Source organism: Hemicordylus capensis, chromosome 4 (assembly GCF_027244095.1).
Source record: "Hemicordylus capensis ecotype Gifberg chromosome 4, rHemCap1.1.pri, whole genome shotgun sequence".
Classification (NCBI taxonomy): domain Eukaryota; kingdom Metazoa; phylum Chordata; class Lepidosauria; order Squamata; family Cordylidae; genus Hemicordylus; species Hemicordylus capensis.
Genome location: NC_069660.1, coordinates 308,123,274 through 308,142,860, shown reverse-complemented (window position 1 = coordinate 308,142,860; position 19,587 = coordinate 308,123,274). Strand labels below are relative to the sequence as shown.

The window sequence follows — 19,587 nt, the reverse complement described above, 5'->3', positions numbered from 1 at the left end:
TATCTAAAAAGTAGAGGAGCAGCACTGTCCTCTGTGGCCTTGTCTATCCTACTTATACAGGTCTTAGAAGCTGTTGTGGACTGGTGTCCATTTCCTCAAATCCATGCAGTGGATATCCTCAGTTGGTAGGAGTACAGTTGACAGCAATGAGGACTAGCAACATGCTTTGCCTTAAAATGGCAGCTGAATTCAGTGCCACAGGCTGTGCCCCCACCTCCATGGAATCAGAGAATGTGCACTTTCACAGTAATAAAAATGAGAGGGAAGAGAAGGGAAAGAGGAAGAGGCTGTGTGGCCCTGATATCTCCAGTCTGTAAACCTTTGTGCTTCTCAAAGCTAGCAGCTGGAGCACTTGGTTCTAAGGAGTGCATTGTGGGTTTCCTTCCATCACTTCACATCTGTACAGCAATTTAATCCTCTCTCCCCCACCTCCAGCAGCTCCCGTCCTGACCCAAATGTCCGTTTTTGAACAGATGTCATCTTGTAAGCCTTTCTAAGCAGCTCCATTTTCCAATCAGAACTGTGACAGGAATTATGTCCAGAAGATAATTACAGTGTTTATAAAAAGGGAGTCTTCCAGGCTTGGAAAAGGGTGGGGAAATGGCCTTGGAGCTTGGCAGAATCCAGGTCAGCAGCTGAGCGGCTACAAATGCCTCTCCTTGTATTATCATGTCATGCCCTCCCCAAAAAAGCCGGCTTTATTAGATGCAGCTTTCTGAAAGACCGTGTCATTTTTTTTATTGCCAACCAGGGAAGAAAGCTCAGGATACTAGTTTGCCGCCAACTTTAGGGAGCAGACAACAGATCAATGCATGCGGTATCGACAACCAGGTAAAGAAAATAAAGTGGCATTCTTTATAGCAAGTTATTCTCATTTTATGCCTGTTGCTAATTTTCAACTTTCTACACGGACTGGTTATATAGTGCAAGATACTTGGGGCAGCGAGCTTGCTTCTTGCTGATGTTCTTTACTAGGGTTTACAGAGTGGATCCCCCCCCCCGTGGTTGAGTTCCTGTACCTTTGGAAGCTGCATGGCAGGCAGAAATTTGACAGGTAAGGATATAAGAGGAGGTCCTGATGAATCAAGCCAAAGGTTCATTTAGACTATAGTCTTGTTTCCAACAGTGGGAAGCCCACAAGCAGGAGATGAAGCTATGTCCCCTCTCTCACAACTGTTATTCTCTCCTGCAACTGTTTGGCATACAATGGTCATGCAGTGATGAGGAAAGTGTTACCTGTTAAATGTCTGCCTGGCATGCCTTTGTTAAAGGCACAGCACAAGTTCTGCCTGATCAAAAGTGCTGAGCCCTAATACCGAATATATATTTAAGTGCCAACTGTATAGAACATAGGGATGTTGCAGACCTCAGGGCCACTGACTGTGCTGCCCTAGGTAAAAACTTAGAGTTGGTGTGTGTGTGTGTGTGTGTGTGTGTGGTTATATGGTGTAAGGTGTGGAATTGTGTTTCTCCCAAGGCATTTTTCTGATCACGCCCTTTCCCCCCATCTCTTGTAACAGGGCTTCCCAACTGTGGGTCCCCAGACACTGTTGGACTACAACTCCCATCATCCCCAGTGACAATAGCAGCAGGGGGCAATGGGAATTGTAGTCCAGCAGCATCTGGGGACCCGCCATCGGAAACCCCTGTTTTATATAATGGCCAAACTACCCGTGATGTGGAAGCTCCGGGAGTGACTCTTCCGCCGTGTGTTAAAGCTTAAAAGCAGATGCAGGATGAGGGGTGGTGTGAGTGGGTGGATGTCAGAGCAGACCAGTAGCACAGAGGAAGAAGCTCCCCCCCCCCCCGCCGCCTCTGGCATCATTTCCCTGATCAAAATATTGTGCTTCCCTGCGGCAGCTGCTCGTACTCCTGTTGAGCGCTCTATCTTTTGACTCCTATGTAGGGATGCCAGCTCTGACTGAAGCTATTCCTAGAGGTTTGCTTTCCAATATTTTCCACCACATCAAGCTCTGAAAAGCTCCAGGTTTCCTGGAGACGCCTCCAGGCCAGTTCTAGAGGGTTGGCAACTCCACCCCAGGGAAGAGAATGGAAGCTTCAGCAGAGGGCAATGCCAATCCAGAAAAGGGGGCACGACGATACCTCCTTCTCCAGGACTGGAATTCTAGATCCAGTTTGACACCCTCCTCCCTGCAGTGGCTTTTAAGCTTTTTTCTAGTTTTATTTTTTAAAAGTGGTCACCGATCCCTGGCATCAGGTCTCAGTTGGCCCTAAGTGGATGGAATGAAGGGAAGAAAATATTGATCTGCAGATGGGAAAACTAGGGGAGGGAGGTGCAGTTGCTATTAGATTTCAGACCATGTTGTTTCCAGCATATGGGATAGAGGAAGGGTAATTTTATTCCCTTTAGAGCAGGGTTTCTCAGTGTGTGAGTCCCCAGATCTTATTGGACTTCAACTCCCATAATCCCCAGCCCCAGTGGCATTTGGTTGGGAATTATGGGAGTTGAAGTCCAGTTACATCTGGGGACCCACATGTTGAGAACCCCTGCTTTAGAGGATTTTCCTGGATACTTGATAGGGGTGTGCAGAACACCGGTTTGCCTGGTTCAGTTCGAGCCTGAACCAGACCCAAGCAGGACCAGGCATGCTAGGTATCATGCGCCCCTGAACACCCCCCAACAACCCCTGGTTTGGTTCAGGTTCGAGGGTTAAAAGAATTAAACCAAACTCACTGCCTCCAGGGGCACTGCTGCAACTGTGGGGGTGGGGTTTCTGGAGGTTCTCCCTCCCGCCGCCGGCCTCCTCCAGTATCATAATGGCCTGGTTTGGGTGGTTTTTGGCCCACACAGGTGTCCATTGTGCAAGCATGGTGGCCTCCAAAATGGCTGCCACAATAACACAGAGGACCGGAATGGGCAAAAAACTGCCCAAACCAGGCTGTTACGATGCCGGGGGAGGCAGGCAGGGGGAGGAGGAACCTCCGGAGACCTCTCCGTGGCCACAGCAGCACCACCGAAGGTGGTGAGCTTGGTTTTTTTTAACTATTAGAACCGCTGAATTGGCTGGGGGTGTTCGGCTTGATTTCAGGTCGAGCTGGAGAAGGTTTGGTTTGAGGTTGGTTCCGTGTCAATTCCTCGAACCGGGCCTGTTCAATGTTGAGCTGGTTCAAATTCAAACCGACTAGCACATCCCAAATACCTGAAGCCCTTGGGAATTCTGACGAGGGTGGGTGGGAGAAGGCTAGAGTGAGGGTGTAGTAGAGTAGACGCTGTAGCAGGGAAAAAGAGGCTTGTGGGATGCTTAGTTGGACTGCTGCATAGTTGATTGTTTCCAACTTGAGGCTAAGGTTGCCAGCTTTTTTCTGGCAGGGCTCCTGTGCTTTTAACAGGTTTATACGCAAGTAGCAGAAATATAGCACATGGTGCTCTTTCTGGCCTGCATGGATGGGGAAAGCTTCACTTGCTACATTTTTTGCCTCTCACAGTACTTGTTAAAGATACAGAAATCCTGCCAGGAAGAGAAACATGACAACCTTATTCTTAGTCTGAAGCAGGCAGAAATTCTGTAGGTACAGCTTTTTCCATGACTGGGTTGAAGTAATGAAGAGAAGCGATTTTTCTTCCAAGGTTGCTTGCTTCCTATGGGATGCTTTTTGTCTATGAATGAGGGTGGTGTGGGTGGGAGTGGCGGCAGAAAAAACAACAAACTTTGCAACATGTTAAATCTGAAATGTTAGCTCAGATCTAAGGTCACAGGAGCAAACCCGACAACCATTTAGATCTGAGGTATCTGCTGCCTAGGCTTGCCAATAGTTTCTAATTAACTCCTAATTAGTCCATTAATTAGTTCATTTCCCAGCAAACTAAGTAGGAGATGTCTAGACCAAATTTATTCTGCTCTGTTTGCAAGTTCTAATCTACTGTTCATCCTTGGCTAGAACAGCCACCTTTTCCTTATGTTTTTCTACACCCGTGACAACTTTGCAGCTGGCAAAAATTAGTTTCCTTTCATGGAAACTTTCCTTTCTTGAACTTCCATGAATGAAGAGCTTTCAGGAGTGGAATTGCTTCACTGCTGATTTGCCTGTGTCATACAGCTGTAGAAAGGCATAGGAGCCCTAACAAGAAAAAGGGTGGTTACCAGACTGTGGCAACATCTGAAATGATGTTTCAGTTAGTGCCAATTTAAAATAGGGTTGTCAGCTTTCTAGTAGCCCTGCTTCTTTGCCTGGAACAGAAGAGCGAGAAGTAGAAACTTAGCCAGTCATTTTCTCACTACTTATCTTTATGCCGAGAAAAACTTCACCAGCTGGTTTTCTGCTGCCATTAAAGGTACAGTAACAGGTCATTTTAAAAGGTGGCAACACAAATTTAGCAGTATGATATGACTGAGTCCAAATTGTTAGGGAGAGTCTGGTTTCAGCTAAGGAGATTTTGGTAAGTGAAGCTTTTCAATGAAGGGTGAGGAAAGTTGACCTTGCCCAAATCCCAGCTATCCAGCATAGGAGAGCTGAGTTTGTGTGACCTTGGTCATACTAGTGACCAAGTTTAGTGCTCTTGTATGCTGGAAAGGTTTTACAAATATCTACCTTGGTTCTTGGTTAGCGACGTGACCAAATGATGAGCTAAAAAGACTTGGTTTCCTCCTAAGAGTTAAGAACAGCAGTTTTGTATGCAAAAACAAGAGGGGGGGGAGTGGGGGGAGGCATAGAGGTAAGAATCATCACCAGGTAATGTCTGCAGATCGAGCTGCTGTTAAAGGCCAAGGAGCAAGGACTGATAAAGAGTTGGCAACCCTAATTTCTTGTGTTTGTATTTTGGATGAAATTGTGGGAGCAAGGGGGTAGATTGCTCATGATCTGGAACAGCCTGGTTTCTCACTCATCTGCATTTTCAAAAGCTGGCAAGGCTGCTGGGTCCTTTAAAGCGGCAATTTATTACCATTTGCATTTAGAAGATTGCCTCTTTAGATGTTCTGGCTCTCAGGACTAGATTTCCTACTTTACAAAACAGTTGTATGTGGAATCAACATGTGGATGAGACCGTGGGATTGAGCTGCTTCTCCCTTCCTTGACCCTTGTGTTTTGATTGATTCTTCTGACTGTGCACACGGAACTGGTGTAGATGTATATGCTACAGGTGCCATCTGTAAACTGCAGAAATGTTGGAACTGATTGTGTGTGGACTCTCTGCTAGATTTCTTGAGACTCCATGCCAGCCCCACTCCCAATGGGCTGACAATCATAAGATCCATTAGAAGCTTTGTATTTAAATCCTACCAAGCATGTCCTGCTTGCTAGGGAAAGCTTCCCCCAAAAGTTAGAATGTGTCTGGGAGGGAAGAGAAGGAAGGTAGATAAAACAGGTTTGTTTCCTTTGTCTCCACTGATCAAGGCTCCATCCTGGCAGAGCTTTTTAAAAAAAATTGCAACCAGACACAAAACATGCAGTTCCCCCCAAAAATGTTCAGTTCCAAAAGAATATGTGTGCAATTCAAAAATGCAAGTCATGCAAAAGTTGTATGATCTTACATGGTATTAGAAAGTGACCGATGAAAATGAGAAAAATAGAATGAGTAGCATACGCTCCTCGAGAACCCAAACCGTGGTCAAGAGGATCCATTTCTTCACCCCTGGCCAAAGACGTTTCCCACAGACTCCACTGCTGTTCCCCAGAGGCTTCACCCATCAATATAATACTCTTCTGTGATAGTGCTGTCAAATCCCCAGTTATGAAGATTTTCTTCCACTCTATGTGAGCTTCTAAATGTCATGGAATATGACTCTAGGCCACAATGTGTGCACAGAGAAGGCAGAGGGAGACTCTGGCCTGCAACCTTGGAGACGCTGGTCCCAGTCTGTGTACACAATACTGAGCGAGATGGACCAAGGGTCTGACTCGGTGGAAGGCAGCTTCCTATGTTCCTAAGGACGATGCCTAGTTGTGTGTTATAGCAGCGCATGTTATGTGCACAAATTACACTCGCTTTTAGGAAACAAGTAAAAGATGCATCTCTTCAGCCAAACTTTTAAGCTGTTTGGTAGTTTTTAATTTGATTTTTTGTTTCAATTGTTGAAATAGATAAACAAATACAATTTTGCTTTTTAGAAGCTGTGAGGCTGGTGAACCTTAGTGCAATTGGCACTAATGGCAAGAAGGAAATGTCCCCTGAGTAGGGCTGAAACTGACAAGAGAAAAACTTAGCCTAGTCTGTTCTTGGGCCTTTAACAACAGTTCAGTACAGCTTAACATGCAGATAAGCACAGAATTCAACCTTCACTGCATGGAGATATCGAGGCCAGTGGGAAATTATGGTTTTGAATAGCTGTATGCCACTTTTCAGCAGAAAGAGTTCTCAAAGGAATTAACAAAGGGTGGTTTTGCACATAATGGCAGCACATCTGGTTCTGCCAACTGCTGGTTTCTGGTGAGTGCATGCATTTCTGCGCATTTCATGACATCTGAACCTGGAAACGTTGGGTTCCCCAGCTGCATTTCTCTCCAGCACCCAGCATCTGTAACCAAGATTGAAGCTGGGTGGTGGAGTGAAGGGCAGCTGGGGAACTGGACATTGGTGGGTTTGGACAATACGGAAGGCAGGCAGCTAGAGGCTCATGCAGGAAGTGTGCATTCACTGGGAACTGGTGGTTGACAGAACTGGATGTGTTGCCATTTTAGAGTTTTTATTTGTATTTTAAATTGTTTTCATTGTGTCAATGTTTTAATGGTTTTTAGATTGTGAACTGCCCAGGGACCTTTTTGTATAGAAATGTCAGAAATAAATGAATAAAAATAAATTACTTGTGAAGCCTGTTAGAGATACAGCTCCAGCAGCATCAACTCTTCACACTTTCTATCCTAGTGACCACTAGGAGCACTGGAAATAGAGATAGTAAGCAAGGATAACATAAACACAAGAACAGCCCTGCTGGATCAGGCCCAAAGCCAATCTAGTCCAGCAACCTGTTGCACATAGTGGCCCACCAGATGCCTCTGAGAAGCCCACAGGCAGGGGGTGAGGGCCTGCCCTCTCTCCTGCTGTTGTTCCCCTGCAACTGGTATTTAGAGTCATCTTGCCTCTGAGGCTGGAGGTGGCCTATAGCCCTCAGACTAGTAGCCATTGATAGACCTGTCCTCCATGGGTTTGTCCACGCCCCCTTTAAAGCTATGCAAGCTAGTGGCCATCACCTCATCCTTTGATACAGAATTCCATAGATTAATTATGCACTATGTGAAAAAAGTACTTTCTTTTGTTGGTCCTAAATTTCCTGGCCATCAATTTCATGGGGTGACACCTGGTTCTAATATTGTGAGAGAGGGAGAAAAATTTCTCTGTGTCCACTCTTTCAACTCCATGCATAATTTTATACACACCTTTCGTGTCTCTTGTTTCTCCACTCTTGGTCCTTCCCTCTCATTATTATTATTATTATTATTATTATTATTATTATTATTATTATTACATTTATATCCCGCTCTTCCTCCAAGGAGCCCAGAGGGGTGTACTACATACTTGAGTTTCTCTTTCACAACAACCCTGTGAAGTAGGTTAGGCTGAGAGAGAAGTGACTGGCCCAGAGTCACCCAGCTAGTTTCATGGCTGAATGGGGATTTGAACTCAGGTCTCCCCGGTCCTAGTCCAGCACTCACTCACTCCCTCCCTGGTATGCAACTTCCTTAATAAGCCTTTGCAAGTTTTGGGGCCTTAAAATGTCTCTCTCAAGATACTCTTTTTTTAAAAAATATTTTTTATTCAGTTTTTCCACAACACAGAAAGGAAAGCACAAATAAAACAAACAAACAAACAAACAAACAAACAGAAAAGGGAGAAAGAGCGCATAAGGACTTTCATCTCATCACTGATACAAGTGTCAGCAACAATACCCAGGTCTTGCCTGTAGTTTCATCATTCTCTCCCCGATAAATCTTACAGAAATAAACTCTGGGACATTTTTTAAGCATTTGTTATTACCCCTCAAAGGCCTGATAAAAATCCATTTTTATAATGTGTTTTTAGATAAACAAGAAAAGGGTCCCAATCCCTTTTAAATACTTCAAGTTTATTTCTTAATAATGCTGTTAATTTTGCCATTTATGCCAATTCTAATACTTTAAGTATCCAGTCCTCTTTACTCGGGCAATGACTGTCTTTCCATTTGCCAGCAAATGTCAGTCTTGCTGCTGCTGTCAGATACATAAAGAGGATCCAGTATTTCCTTTCAAGATACTCTGAATGGGCTTGGTTCTTCTCACACATGCTTGCTCTGTTACAATTGGGGTAATTGAAATCCCTTCCCTACAACAGACCTGCCCATTGAAATGACAGTTCCCTGACCCAAAGAGATCAGAATCTAAAGAGAGACTTCAGCAACAACCCCTGTGAGGTATGCTGTGTGTGAATAAAGACAGTTGCTCTCCCCCTGCTAAAGATAAGAAAGCCAGCACTTTGGAAGAGATCCCCTTGTCTGTTAGCAGAGGTAACTAAAAAGTTGGCAGCCTAAACTCTACAGCAGCATTGTATGATGTAACTTTCCATACTGTTCTCAGACTTGCAGAAGACCTTGTACTGGCAGTTACTGTAACCAATAAAAGTTGTTTGTTAAAAGGATTCTGATAGGAATATCTACCAGACAGTTGCAGAGGCAGATCAAGTGTGAGTAGAAAATACACCGGAAAAGGAGTAATGGCTACATGGGGATGTTTCCTAAGAATTTTGATGCAACAATTAGTGTATTTAATTATTGCTTTACTCATAAACTTCCTTCAAGGATATCCCATTCCCAACTCAGTCTTTCTTGCAGAGTCTTCTCAAAGGCAATCTTCCACTGACTCCCCAGGTCTTTCGCATCACCCTTACCAACCTTTTTCCTTGCATGCGGTATAGCAGGATAGGGGTTCCCAATCATGGGTCCCTGCAGGCGGGATTGGACTACAACCCCTCATCCCTAGCCACAACCATTGTGGCTGGAGATGCTGGGAGTTTTAGTCCAACAATGCCTGGGGACTCAAGATTGGGAACCCCTGTATTAGAACATTTCTTATAGAAAGAGGAGATTCATCCATCCATCCATCCATTCATTCATTTAATTTAGCACACTTCTATACTGCCCCAAACTCATGTCTCTGGGCGGTTTACAACAAACAAACAAAAAGCTAAAATATTAGTTAAAATAAATAACCAAAAAAAAAAAAATTAAAACAGTAGTTAAAACAAAATAAATGACAGTAAAAGTTAAAACATTACAACAATTTAAATTTTAAAAACTTTTTAAAACAATGATAAAACTGTTAAAACAATATTTAATTAAAAGCCTGGGTGAATAGGTGCATCTTTAAAGACTTTGTAAAAGTTGTTAGAGATGGGGAGGCTCTTATGTCAGCAGGGAGCGCATCCCAAAGCTCTGGAGCAGCAGTGGAAAAGGCCTGTCTCCGAGTAGCCACCAAACGAACTGGTGGCAACTACAGATGGACCTCTCCTGATTATCTCAATGGGTGGTGGGGTTCATAACGAAGAAGACGTTCTCTTAAATACCCAGGGCCCAAGCTGTTTAGGGCTTTATAGGTTATAACCAGCACCTTGTATTTTGCCCAGAAACTTATTGGCAGCCAGTGTAGATCTTTCAATACGGGAGTAATATGGTCTCTCCGAGATGACCCAGAGACCAACCTGGCTGCCACATTCTGTACCAATTGTATTTTCCAAACTACAGACAAGGGCAGCCCCACATAGAGCGCATTACAGTAATCCAGTCTGGAGATTACCAGCATATGTATCACTGTTCTGAGATGGCTGCATGCCCAGAGCACTCAGGTGGGGCATGCTGGGAGTTCCAGGGGCTGGGAGGCCCCCATCCCTGCTGCCCCAACCAGCTCCATGACAGAGCCAGTAATCATGTGGGCAGCCGATCCAGCTGCCCAAGGCGAGCTGTGTGCTTGTGTGTGGGGAGAGCGGGTCAAGCTCACTCTCAAACCCCCTGCAGGCTCTCCACACTGTTTGTGTGATGGTCACCCATGATTTGTCCCCTTTGCATGCAAGGTCTGCCCTGGTTTGCATTTGAATGGGAGATATGTATGAGCACTGTAAGATATTCCCTTCAGGTAATGGGGCCATTTCTGCTTGCATGCAGAAGATTCCGAGTTCCCTCCCTGGAAGCATCTCTAAGATAGGGCTGAGAGAGACTCCTGCCTGCAACCTTGGAGAAGCTGCTTCCAGTCTGTGCAGACAATACTGAGCTAGATAGGCCAATGGTCTAAATTGGTATAAGGCAGTTTCCTGTGTTCCCAAGGTGGCTTCTAAGGGAAGTGTCAATGGCAGAGAATGCTCTTCCAGCAGACTTTACTCCCAAGCTTTGCTGGGATAAGGCCATAGCTCAGTGTCTGTATCGTATGCAGAAAGTCCTGGGCTCAATCCCTGTCATTCAATGATACAATCCCTGGCATTCAGGTATGTAATTGTGTTGCACTCCAATAGAGAACCTCCTTCACATGTTTTCCAACAAGTGTTACACCTGAACCAAATAATCCTCAGCAACTGCAGTACTTACACAGTAGTGTGGTGTTTGGTTTGGCACCATGCTGATACTCTGGAATTGGAGCAGTGAGTGCCCTGGCCTTTTTATATGAACATCTTTCTGGAGGCAGGATAGAATTCCTCTCTTGAAGGACAGGGAAATAGTTGAGGAAGAGGGAAATGCACCCTTAACTATCTGTAGCCAACCCATCTCTGTCTGCTATCCTGTTCTAAGCCAAGCTAGTTGAAGACTTGATTTTGGATGATGTCACAGAGAACTTGGCAGGTTAGCCAGGATCCAGAGTGTCTGGGGCAACAGGAACTCCATGAACTCTGCCACCCTGCCTGGGGCTGCTGGAATGTGTCCATGTTGCAATCGATCCATCCTCCTAACAGCTAAGTAAAATAAGCTTTCAGAAATGCCTGATTTGAACCTAATTTAAGTTGGCAGTTGTTCCCCTTCCCTCGTTGTCCGAGATGAGTCGGAAGTCAAACTGGAGGCAGAGCCAGCCAAGAAGAACGTTGTTGTCTGGGAGAAGTCTCAGCTTTCAAAGGAAGTGTGTATACTGCTTCCTGGTGAGGGGAGCCAATGGGCAGCCTTGGTAGGCGGAGTCACTCCAGGGGCGGGTACCCTTTATTACCTAGCCCCGGGGTTCTCAGCCTTGGGTTCCCAGATGTTGCTGGACTACAACTCCTATCAATGTTATTGTAATGTTATCATTACATATGTGTAATATTTTATATCCCATAGATGCATAGATTCAGTCAGCATTCCCCAGACATGCACTCTTTTTTTTCTGACACAGGGGGCTTGTATTTGTTTGTGCATATGGGAAACAAACTAACCACGGTTTTAGCAAAATATGCGTATCAGGGGTCATCTTCCAAGGCATCACTATTGCAGGGATAAACAGAATTTCCTGTATCGGACCTCCATATTCCTTTGCACAAGCAAGGAAACATGTTTGGGGCACAAAAGACATGAGGCAAATAACTGCAGCAATTAACTCGAGTGTCCTCGGCTCTGCTCACAAAAAGCAAGTGACCCTCTGGGTCTCAAGCAAAGAACTGAGACAGTTTCTTTCCTCAAATCACTGATGAGATAAGATGAGTTTGGATGAGATAAGCAGGAGGCTAGAGGACACAGGACAAAGAGGAGAGGGGATTGATGGCAACTACAAATAATAGCTGACTAGTAAGCTCAGCCAATATTTGTGGAGCACTGCAGCATGTATAAGATTAAGAACAGAAGAAGAGCCCTGTTGGATCAGGTCCAAGGCCCAAATGCCTCTTAGAAACCTACAGGCAAGACGTGAGGGTACACCCTTTCTCAGGTTGTTGCTCCTCTGCAACTGGTATTTAGAGGCATCTTCTCTCTTAGGAAGGGAAGGAAAATGTTAGGAAAATATAATCCCAGGTCAAAATATAACTCAACGTCTGCAGTTAGTGAAACTACAAGCTGCAACAGGTGATCAAGCACATGCATTTACAAACATGTACACATGTATGTGTGTATATGCATTTACAAACATGGAGCCAAAATGCATCCATCCACTTACTTAGAGATTTAATTTCGAAGACCCTGGGATGGAGAACTGAACCCTGAAGGATGATATCTACTGCAGGGCATGCTAACAGACAAAGGCAACAAGCCCATGTATTCCTAACTGCCCCAAGCCAGTGTGGTGTAGAGCACGTGTAGGGAACCTTGGCTCCCCAGATGTTGTTGAACTACAACTCCCATCATGCAACTTGCCACAATACGTTGTGATTGGGGTTGATGGGAAATGTATGCAGCTACAGCTGGGGAGCGAAACATTGCCTACCAGTTCAGTTTATTGCGATCTTTAATCAAATATACAGATTTCAACTCAGATAAAGATAATATTGGTACAGATATTTAGACACACACACACACACACACACACACACACACACACACACACACACACACACACACACACTTATATAGAAGTAGAATAAAATAAATGATGAAGCAAACTATAAAAATCCCTAAATTAACCATTTCTGACACACTGTGTACAGATCTTAATTGCAGCCTTACAGAATCTGGATACTTGATGCAAAACATCGGTGTAATTATCAGAGATAAGTTTATATAAAACTCAGCAGAATTATTTGGATATCTAAAAGCAAGAGGATTAAAATATCTCTCTCTCTCTCTCTCTCTCTCTCTCTCTCTCTCTCTCTATATATATATATATATATACACACACACACACACACACACACAGGTGAAACTCGGAAAATTAGAATATTGTGCAAAAGTCCATTAATTTCAGTAATGCAAATTACAAGGTGAAACTGATATATGAGACAGACGCATTGTCTTATTGGTTCCATGTAATATTCTAATTTTCTGAGATTGTGGATTTGGGGTTTTCATGAGCTGTACGCCATGATCATCACAATTATAACAAATTAAGGCTTGACTTCTCTCGCTTTGCATGTAATGCATCTGTCTCATATATCAGTTTCACCTTTTAATTTGCATTACTGAAATTAATGGACTTTTGCACGATATTCTAATTTTCTGAGTTTCACGTGTGTGTGTGTGTGTGTGTGTGTGTGTGTGTGTGTATGATCATTTTATTTATGTATTTTTCTTTGTGAACTTTGGTTTAAGAGCGGTATATAAATATTTGTAGTAGTAGTACTAAAACATAAGTCACAATAAAAAGAACAATACAAGAGCATATGGCTAACTAGCTCAACATCCTCAACCCCACAGGGGCACAGTTTCTCCAGATATGGGGAGACCTAGGTCCAAATCCCCACTCAGGCATGAAGCATACTGGGTGACCTTCGTCAGTCCAGTCACTCTGTCTCAGTCTAGCCTACCTCACAGAGGGGTTGTGAAGATAAGAGGACGAGGGAGAACCATGTGTGCTGCCCTGAACATATTGGAGGAGGAAGGGTGGGAAAGAAATGTCAAAACAAAAAGTAAATGTGAAAATAGGGACAGATAACATAATTGAAACTGCCCTTGGCAAACAGGGAGAACTGGAGGGTGTGGATCAAGCCCAGATCGTTGTATCCACAGGAGATGGGAAAACGGAGGCAGCCCAAGGAGGTATTGCAGTCTCTGAGACAAGGCACCAAATGCTGCCTTGTTCCATGCCTCTGGTGGGGGCCACCCCTTGCAAGCTTTGAAAGTGGTGGGGAGGAGGAGAGGTTGCCAGCAGCCTGTTCTTCTCTCCTTGTGTTTCTTGCAAGTTTTGCAAGGAGTGTGAAAGGCATTCTTTGCAAGGCCCAGGTTGTTCTCGTAGAGCGGCTCTGATGGCACAGGATCTATTGGTGCCCCAATAACCTGCTGCCTAAGGCGACTGCCTCACTTCGCCTTATGAAAGGGCCGCCCCTGTTTGCAATCCAGGAAGAAAGCTCAGGATGAGTATCAGCATAATAGATGCTGTGGATTGTTTCCTTCAGCTTTAGTCCCCTGCTAACTTTTTAAAGTGGCTCTTTATTTAGCAGCAGGAGAGCAATTGGCCCTATCCAACCTCGGCACAGCATTTTTCCAGTGCCTGTTGGTGGTGTCTATCTTATGTTTCTTTTTAGATTGTGAGCCCTTTGGGGACAGGGAGCCATTTTATTTATATCTATGGCCAATATAAATGTAAACCGCTTTGGGAACTTTTGTTGAAAAGCACTATATAAATATTCATCATCATCAGTCACAGAATTTTAAAAAAAACTAGTTATGCTGGTAATGGAGTCCTTTGGCAGGTTCACACTGGAGCATCAGTGCAGACAGGGGGTTGTGAATTACACCATTAGCTGAAGCATCACATGGATTGTTTAGTTAAAGCTTGAAACCCCAGTCATGCAACTGACCCTTTCATTATGCAAGCTTGCACACACAAAAAATAGGAGTGAATTCTTGACCCACTGAAATCAATGACAACTCCCATTGATTCAAACCGGGTCAGAATTCCACCCCGGTCATGAAAGTTGTTGAAATCTTTACAAGATAGATAAGCCTGGGACAAAGTAAACACCCATTACAAATGATTAGCCAGCTAGACCCCAGTTTTCAACTACAACAATGTCTTTTATTTGGATATCTTTCAAACAGCCCTGAAAATTCAAGTGTGTGACTGCAATTAACATTTATTGTAAGGCACTTTGATCTCTGCTGCTTTTTTGTTGATTTCTTTCAAGAAAAAAAAATACTGGTTATAAAATGTGGTGACTCATCAAGCTTTCTGAGTTGCGTTGCCAGTTGGCTGTACATTTTGACAAAACCAAAGGCAGAGATCCAGGGCTGGCTACAGGTTTGAAGGAGCCTTGATGAAGTATCCTTCTGCAGGCCACCCCATGCATGTGGGCCTGGTGGGCTTACTGGATGCTGGGATTGGCGGCGGATAGCAGCTGGGTCATTTTGTTCGGTGGTGGAACTGCTGGAGCCAATGTTTTGATTAGCCCCATCCAGCCCAGTACCCCTCCAGTGGCTGTTGTTGGTGTTTTACCTTGTGTTTCTTTTTAGATTGTGAGCCCTTAGGGGACAGAGAACCTTCTTATTTGTTGTTTGTTAGCCGCTGCTAACTGGACAAAGAGGCACCTTTTTAATGTGGTGATTCTCTTTATTTAGCAATTGGCCCTATCGACCCCCAGCACAGTACCGCCAGTGACTGTTGTGGACAGGGAGCCTTATTTCTCTCTCTCTCTCTCTCTCTCTCTCTCTCAACTGCTTTGGAAACTTCTGTTGAAAAGTGGTATATGAATATTAGTGGAAGCCACATAATGGCACAGCGGGGAAATGACTTGACTAGCAAGCCAGAGGTTGCCAGTTCGAATCCCCACTGGTATTTTTCCCAGGCTATGGGAAACTCCTATATCAGGCAGTAGAGATATAAGAAGATGCTGAAAGGCATCATCTCATACTGCATGGGAGGAGGCAATGGTAAACCCCTCCTGTATTCTACCAAAGACAACCACAGGGCTCTGCGGGCGCCAGGAGTCAAAACTGACTTGACGACATACTTTACCTTTCGTACTAAGTACCCCACATAAAGGCAGCCCTTTTAGGAGGTGAGTGAGGTGGTCATCTCAGGAGACAGATTATTGGGGCGCCAGCCGGGTGGCAAAATATCCTCGGCTGATGCCATCAGAGCAGCTCTTTGGGACTGTTCTGACTCTTGCAAGGAGAGCCTTTGCACGCACTCACTGCAAAACTTGCAAGAAGCATGAGGAGAAAAGAGGAAGCTGCTACCAAACTTCCTTCAGGCTTTCCTCCCACACCACTTTCCAAGCTTGCAAAGGTTGTTCTGGAAAGGAGGCTTGCAGCATTTGATGCCTTGCCTCAGGCACCCAAATACCTTGGGCCTCCCCTAACCTTGCAGTGCTGGCCTGAGGCAACTGCCTAACCTCACCTCATGAACGGGCTACCCTGTGTGGGGAATCAAAATGTTGGCTTCAGCTGTGCCGGCACTGAGGCAATTGACCCTGCTGCTGCCCGCTGCCACTCCCAGAATCCTGTAAGCCCACTAGGGCCCACATGCATGGGGGTGACCTGTGGAAGGGTATTCCTCCAAACCCACAGCCAGCTCTGGATAGGTGCCCTTGGTTCGTAACTATGGGCCTTCACATGGCAACACATCAAAAACGCTTGAAGAGTCACCACATTTTATAACTATTTTTTATTTTCTTGAAAGAAAGAGGGGGGAAGCCACAGAGATCAACGTTCCAAACTATCTATCTATCTATCTATTTATATTTTTACATTTATCTTCTACTCTTCATCCAAGGAACCCAGAGTGGTGTACTACGTACTTGAGTTTCTCCTCACAACAACCCTGTGAAGTAGGTTAGGCTGAGAGAGAAGTGACTGGCCCAGAGTCACCCAGCAAGTCTCATGGCTGAATGGGGATTTGAACTCGGGTCTCCCCGGTCCTAGTCCAGCACTCTAACCGCTACACCACGCTGGCGGATAGGAACATAACTGCCATATACTGAGTCAGAACATTAGTTCATTTAGCTCAGTATTCTCTACACTGACTGGCAGCAGCTCTCCAAGGTTTCAGGCCAGAGTCTCTCCCAGCCCTACCTGGAAATGCTGCCAAGGATTGAACCTGGGACTCTCTGCACGCAAAGCAGATCCTCTACCTCTCAGCACCATCCCATATGGCACCACCCCATATTGGGCATTTATTTTATCATCATCATCATCATCATCATTTAATGCACAAAATCCATTACTGACATTCCAAACTCCAGCAGAACCACCAAAACAAGAGCAGAGCAGAGCAGAAGAAATATGTTCCTCCCTAATGTCATTCCGGGGCGGAGGGCTAGTTTGCAAGCACCTGCAGTCCTGCACTCATCCTTTCAAATTCTTTGAGTCTTCAGTAAAGGCATCATTTTGATTTTTTAAATGCCAGGAAATGCTTTTGCAAAACTATCAGATTGCTGGAAGAGTAGCAGGCTTGGAGTTTGTTCAGTCCAGTGCTTGGCTTTCAGATGGACTTTGGTCCATGCTGTATTTGACATCTTGCAATTCCCTTCTAGATCAGTTCCCATACCTGCCAACATGTCCCAACATTTTCCCAACCTCAATGGGAAAATAGGGACTTCTTGACAAGTATGTGTTCCATGCCAGCACAAAAGGCTTCGTTTGGCTTGGCAAGTTGAAAAACACAACAACAACCGTTGCAAATGGTGAGGTTAGCTAGTATAACTTGCTTTAGTGTTCAACAGATCCGGGTTTTGCTGATCATTCCAAGAAGCGTAGGGCACAAGAGAGCATTTAACAAAAAGAACATTCCTTTGTTTAGAAGGGCTACACCAGCAAAAGTGGAGTTGGGATGTTTATGTATCAGTTTCCCCAAAAGATTTAGGATACTTTGGCAAATGAATGAGAAATGAAGAGATCATAGCCAGTGAGCTAAACAAAGCTTCCATTTAGAAAATCCCAGTGAGACAGGCAAAAGCTGCAGCTGCTGTTCAGAAGCAAGTAACGAAACAAGGAGCCAAGGAAATGCTGCAGATCTATAGATTTGCCACACAACAGTGGGACGAGATTTCTAGACTAGAATATGGCATCCATCTCAATGTTCACTTCTAAAAAAATGGCTGCCTTTGGAAGTAATGCAGAGCCACAGTCCAATGGACCATCAGTTCTGCCCACCCTCCCCCCACTCTGACATCCACGCTGACTGCAGGGAGGAGGGGGGAACTGGCTGTTGGGGCTTCCTTCTTTACTGAAGGACAACCCTTGCAGCCAATAGGAGTCAGAGTGAGGGAAGAGCTTTCTCCCTCAACTCCAGTTGCAGAGCAACCATGCTGTGGTGCCAGCATTCGGACATAACACTGGCACCACGGAACTGGAGGTCCAGGCGGCAGACCTCACTACAAACCAAAGGTACAAATCTTTTTCAGGGGAGAAAAAGTGGGGGGTCCATTTTTCTATGAAACTGTGGTTGCCCACATTCGGACATAACTTAAAATGAAACCAGAGGTCCCTTCACCTTCAGTTTTGTGTTACATGCGAATGTGGCCAATTATTTGCTACAAGTGGAACCTGACAAAGATGTCACATCTGAACTGGTTTTCCTTGCTCCCTCCTTCCCTCACCCCCATCTCCCAGTTCTTTCTCTCACCTGCCTCCCCCCAAACTTGCAATATTATTGGCTGTGCCCTGTTGATTGACAGGAGAAGAGCTGTCTTTCTGAACCGTCATTCAAGCATTATATGGCTATAAAGTCTATGTGTTTTCTGCTTTTTGCAGGGGTGGGAGCGAGTGTCTTTTGGTTCTGAGAGGAGGTCTGGGTTTCCCCTGCAATGCTTACACCTTTTTTGGCATGCCTTGTGGTTCCTCCTAAAACTCCAAATGCCGCCCATACCTAACCCTAACTCCAACCCTGCAAAGACTCTGTCCCTATCTGCACACTCTATTAGCAGTCAATAATAGTGCCTAAAGGACCTCTTCCCCTTTCCCCATATGAACCTGTCCACTCTTTGTTGTCATTTGAGGAGGCCCTCCTCCACTTTTTGCTTCTTGTGGTTGCCAAGCATGTGGAAGACAACAGCTTTATCGCAGGCACTGTTCAGGTGACAGAACTCCCTGCCACAGGACATCTGTCTTGTCCCTTTGTTCTGAGGTGGGATGTAACAACATCAAAAATTGTTTAGCTTGAAGAAATGGTGGTGCTTGTCACCTCATTGCTCCATGCCAAATTTCAGGCAAATTAGATGAATGATTTGCTTTTTATGACTGGTAACAATGTTTAGCGCTTATAATGATGGAATTTATCCAGGTTAGGAGCCTTACCTAAAGGGTACAGGCATTATTGTGTCTGTATAAATAATGAAAGCCTTTCTTTTGTTAGGGTATAAAAGGGAAGAAGTTCTGAAAGACAATTCTGAATTACTTTGGCTTGGTTCACACAATCATTCCAATGTGGGTTATCAACATTAGCTTGATTGTGTGAAGCCACGCCAAGGCAGGAATCTCTGATTTGTCTTGGGACATAAACCACCTTGGTGTGGGCTCACACATTCACACTAATGTTGGTAACCCACATTAAACCTAGATTCAAATGATTATGTTAACTAGGCCTTACTTATCTTTTGATTGTGGCCAGACTATGTATAGTTAGCGCACAGCACAGAAGTTCTTCCTGAGTCTGGAAGATGGGCATTGAGCAAGGAGTGAGAGACTGAGGAGGAGATGGGGTGGCTAGGGGACACCAATGGGAGGGGTGGTGGTTGCCTTCCTTTCCCCGCTTCTGGGCTTCCCAGATGCACCCTGTTGGCCACTGCATGAGGCAGGATGCTGGACGAGATGGGCCGTTGGCCTGATCCAGCAAGGCTTTTCTTACATTCTTATGAAAGCCCATCACCTCCCTTTACTGAGGTCTCAAGGGGAAGGACAGAGCTTCATAATATCAATTTTAAAAATCTTTAAAATAATAATGGAAGGCAAAGCAACAGGTTGCTTAATTTACCTCTGGTTTTGAGGTGGGGGGAACCAAATAGAATGGTCGAATAATACCCACTGACTGAAAGAGGACCTCAACAGCTTGACTTGAAACCCCACCCGGTTTTCATTTATTTGGGCCCTGTAAACAATAACACAAGCTCTTGTTTCCCAGGTT

The 19,587-nt window shown here is 44.8% G+C and overlaps 1 protein-coding gene across 1 annotated transcript in view; it reads left to right on the top strand.

Annotated features, from left to right (window-relative positions):
• The first annotated feature begins 706 nt into the window (after nt 1–706).
• The window catches only part of NDRG1 (N-myc downstream regulated 1), a 117,256-nt gene continuing 98,375 nt past the window's right edge, over nt 707–19,587 (top strand). The window contains exon 1 of the mRNA XM_053248648.1: nt 707–831. Within this exon, the coding sequence (XP_053104623.1) occupies nt 809–831 (23 nt within the window). The 5' untranslated portion in view covers nt 707–808. The remainder of the gene's footprint in view (nt 832–19,587) is intronic.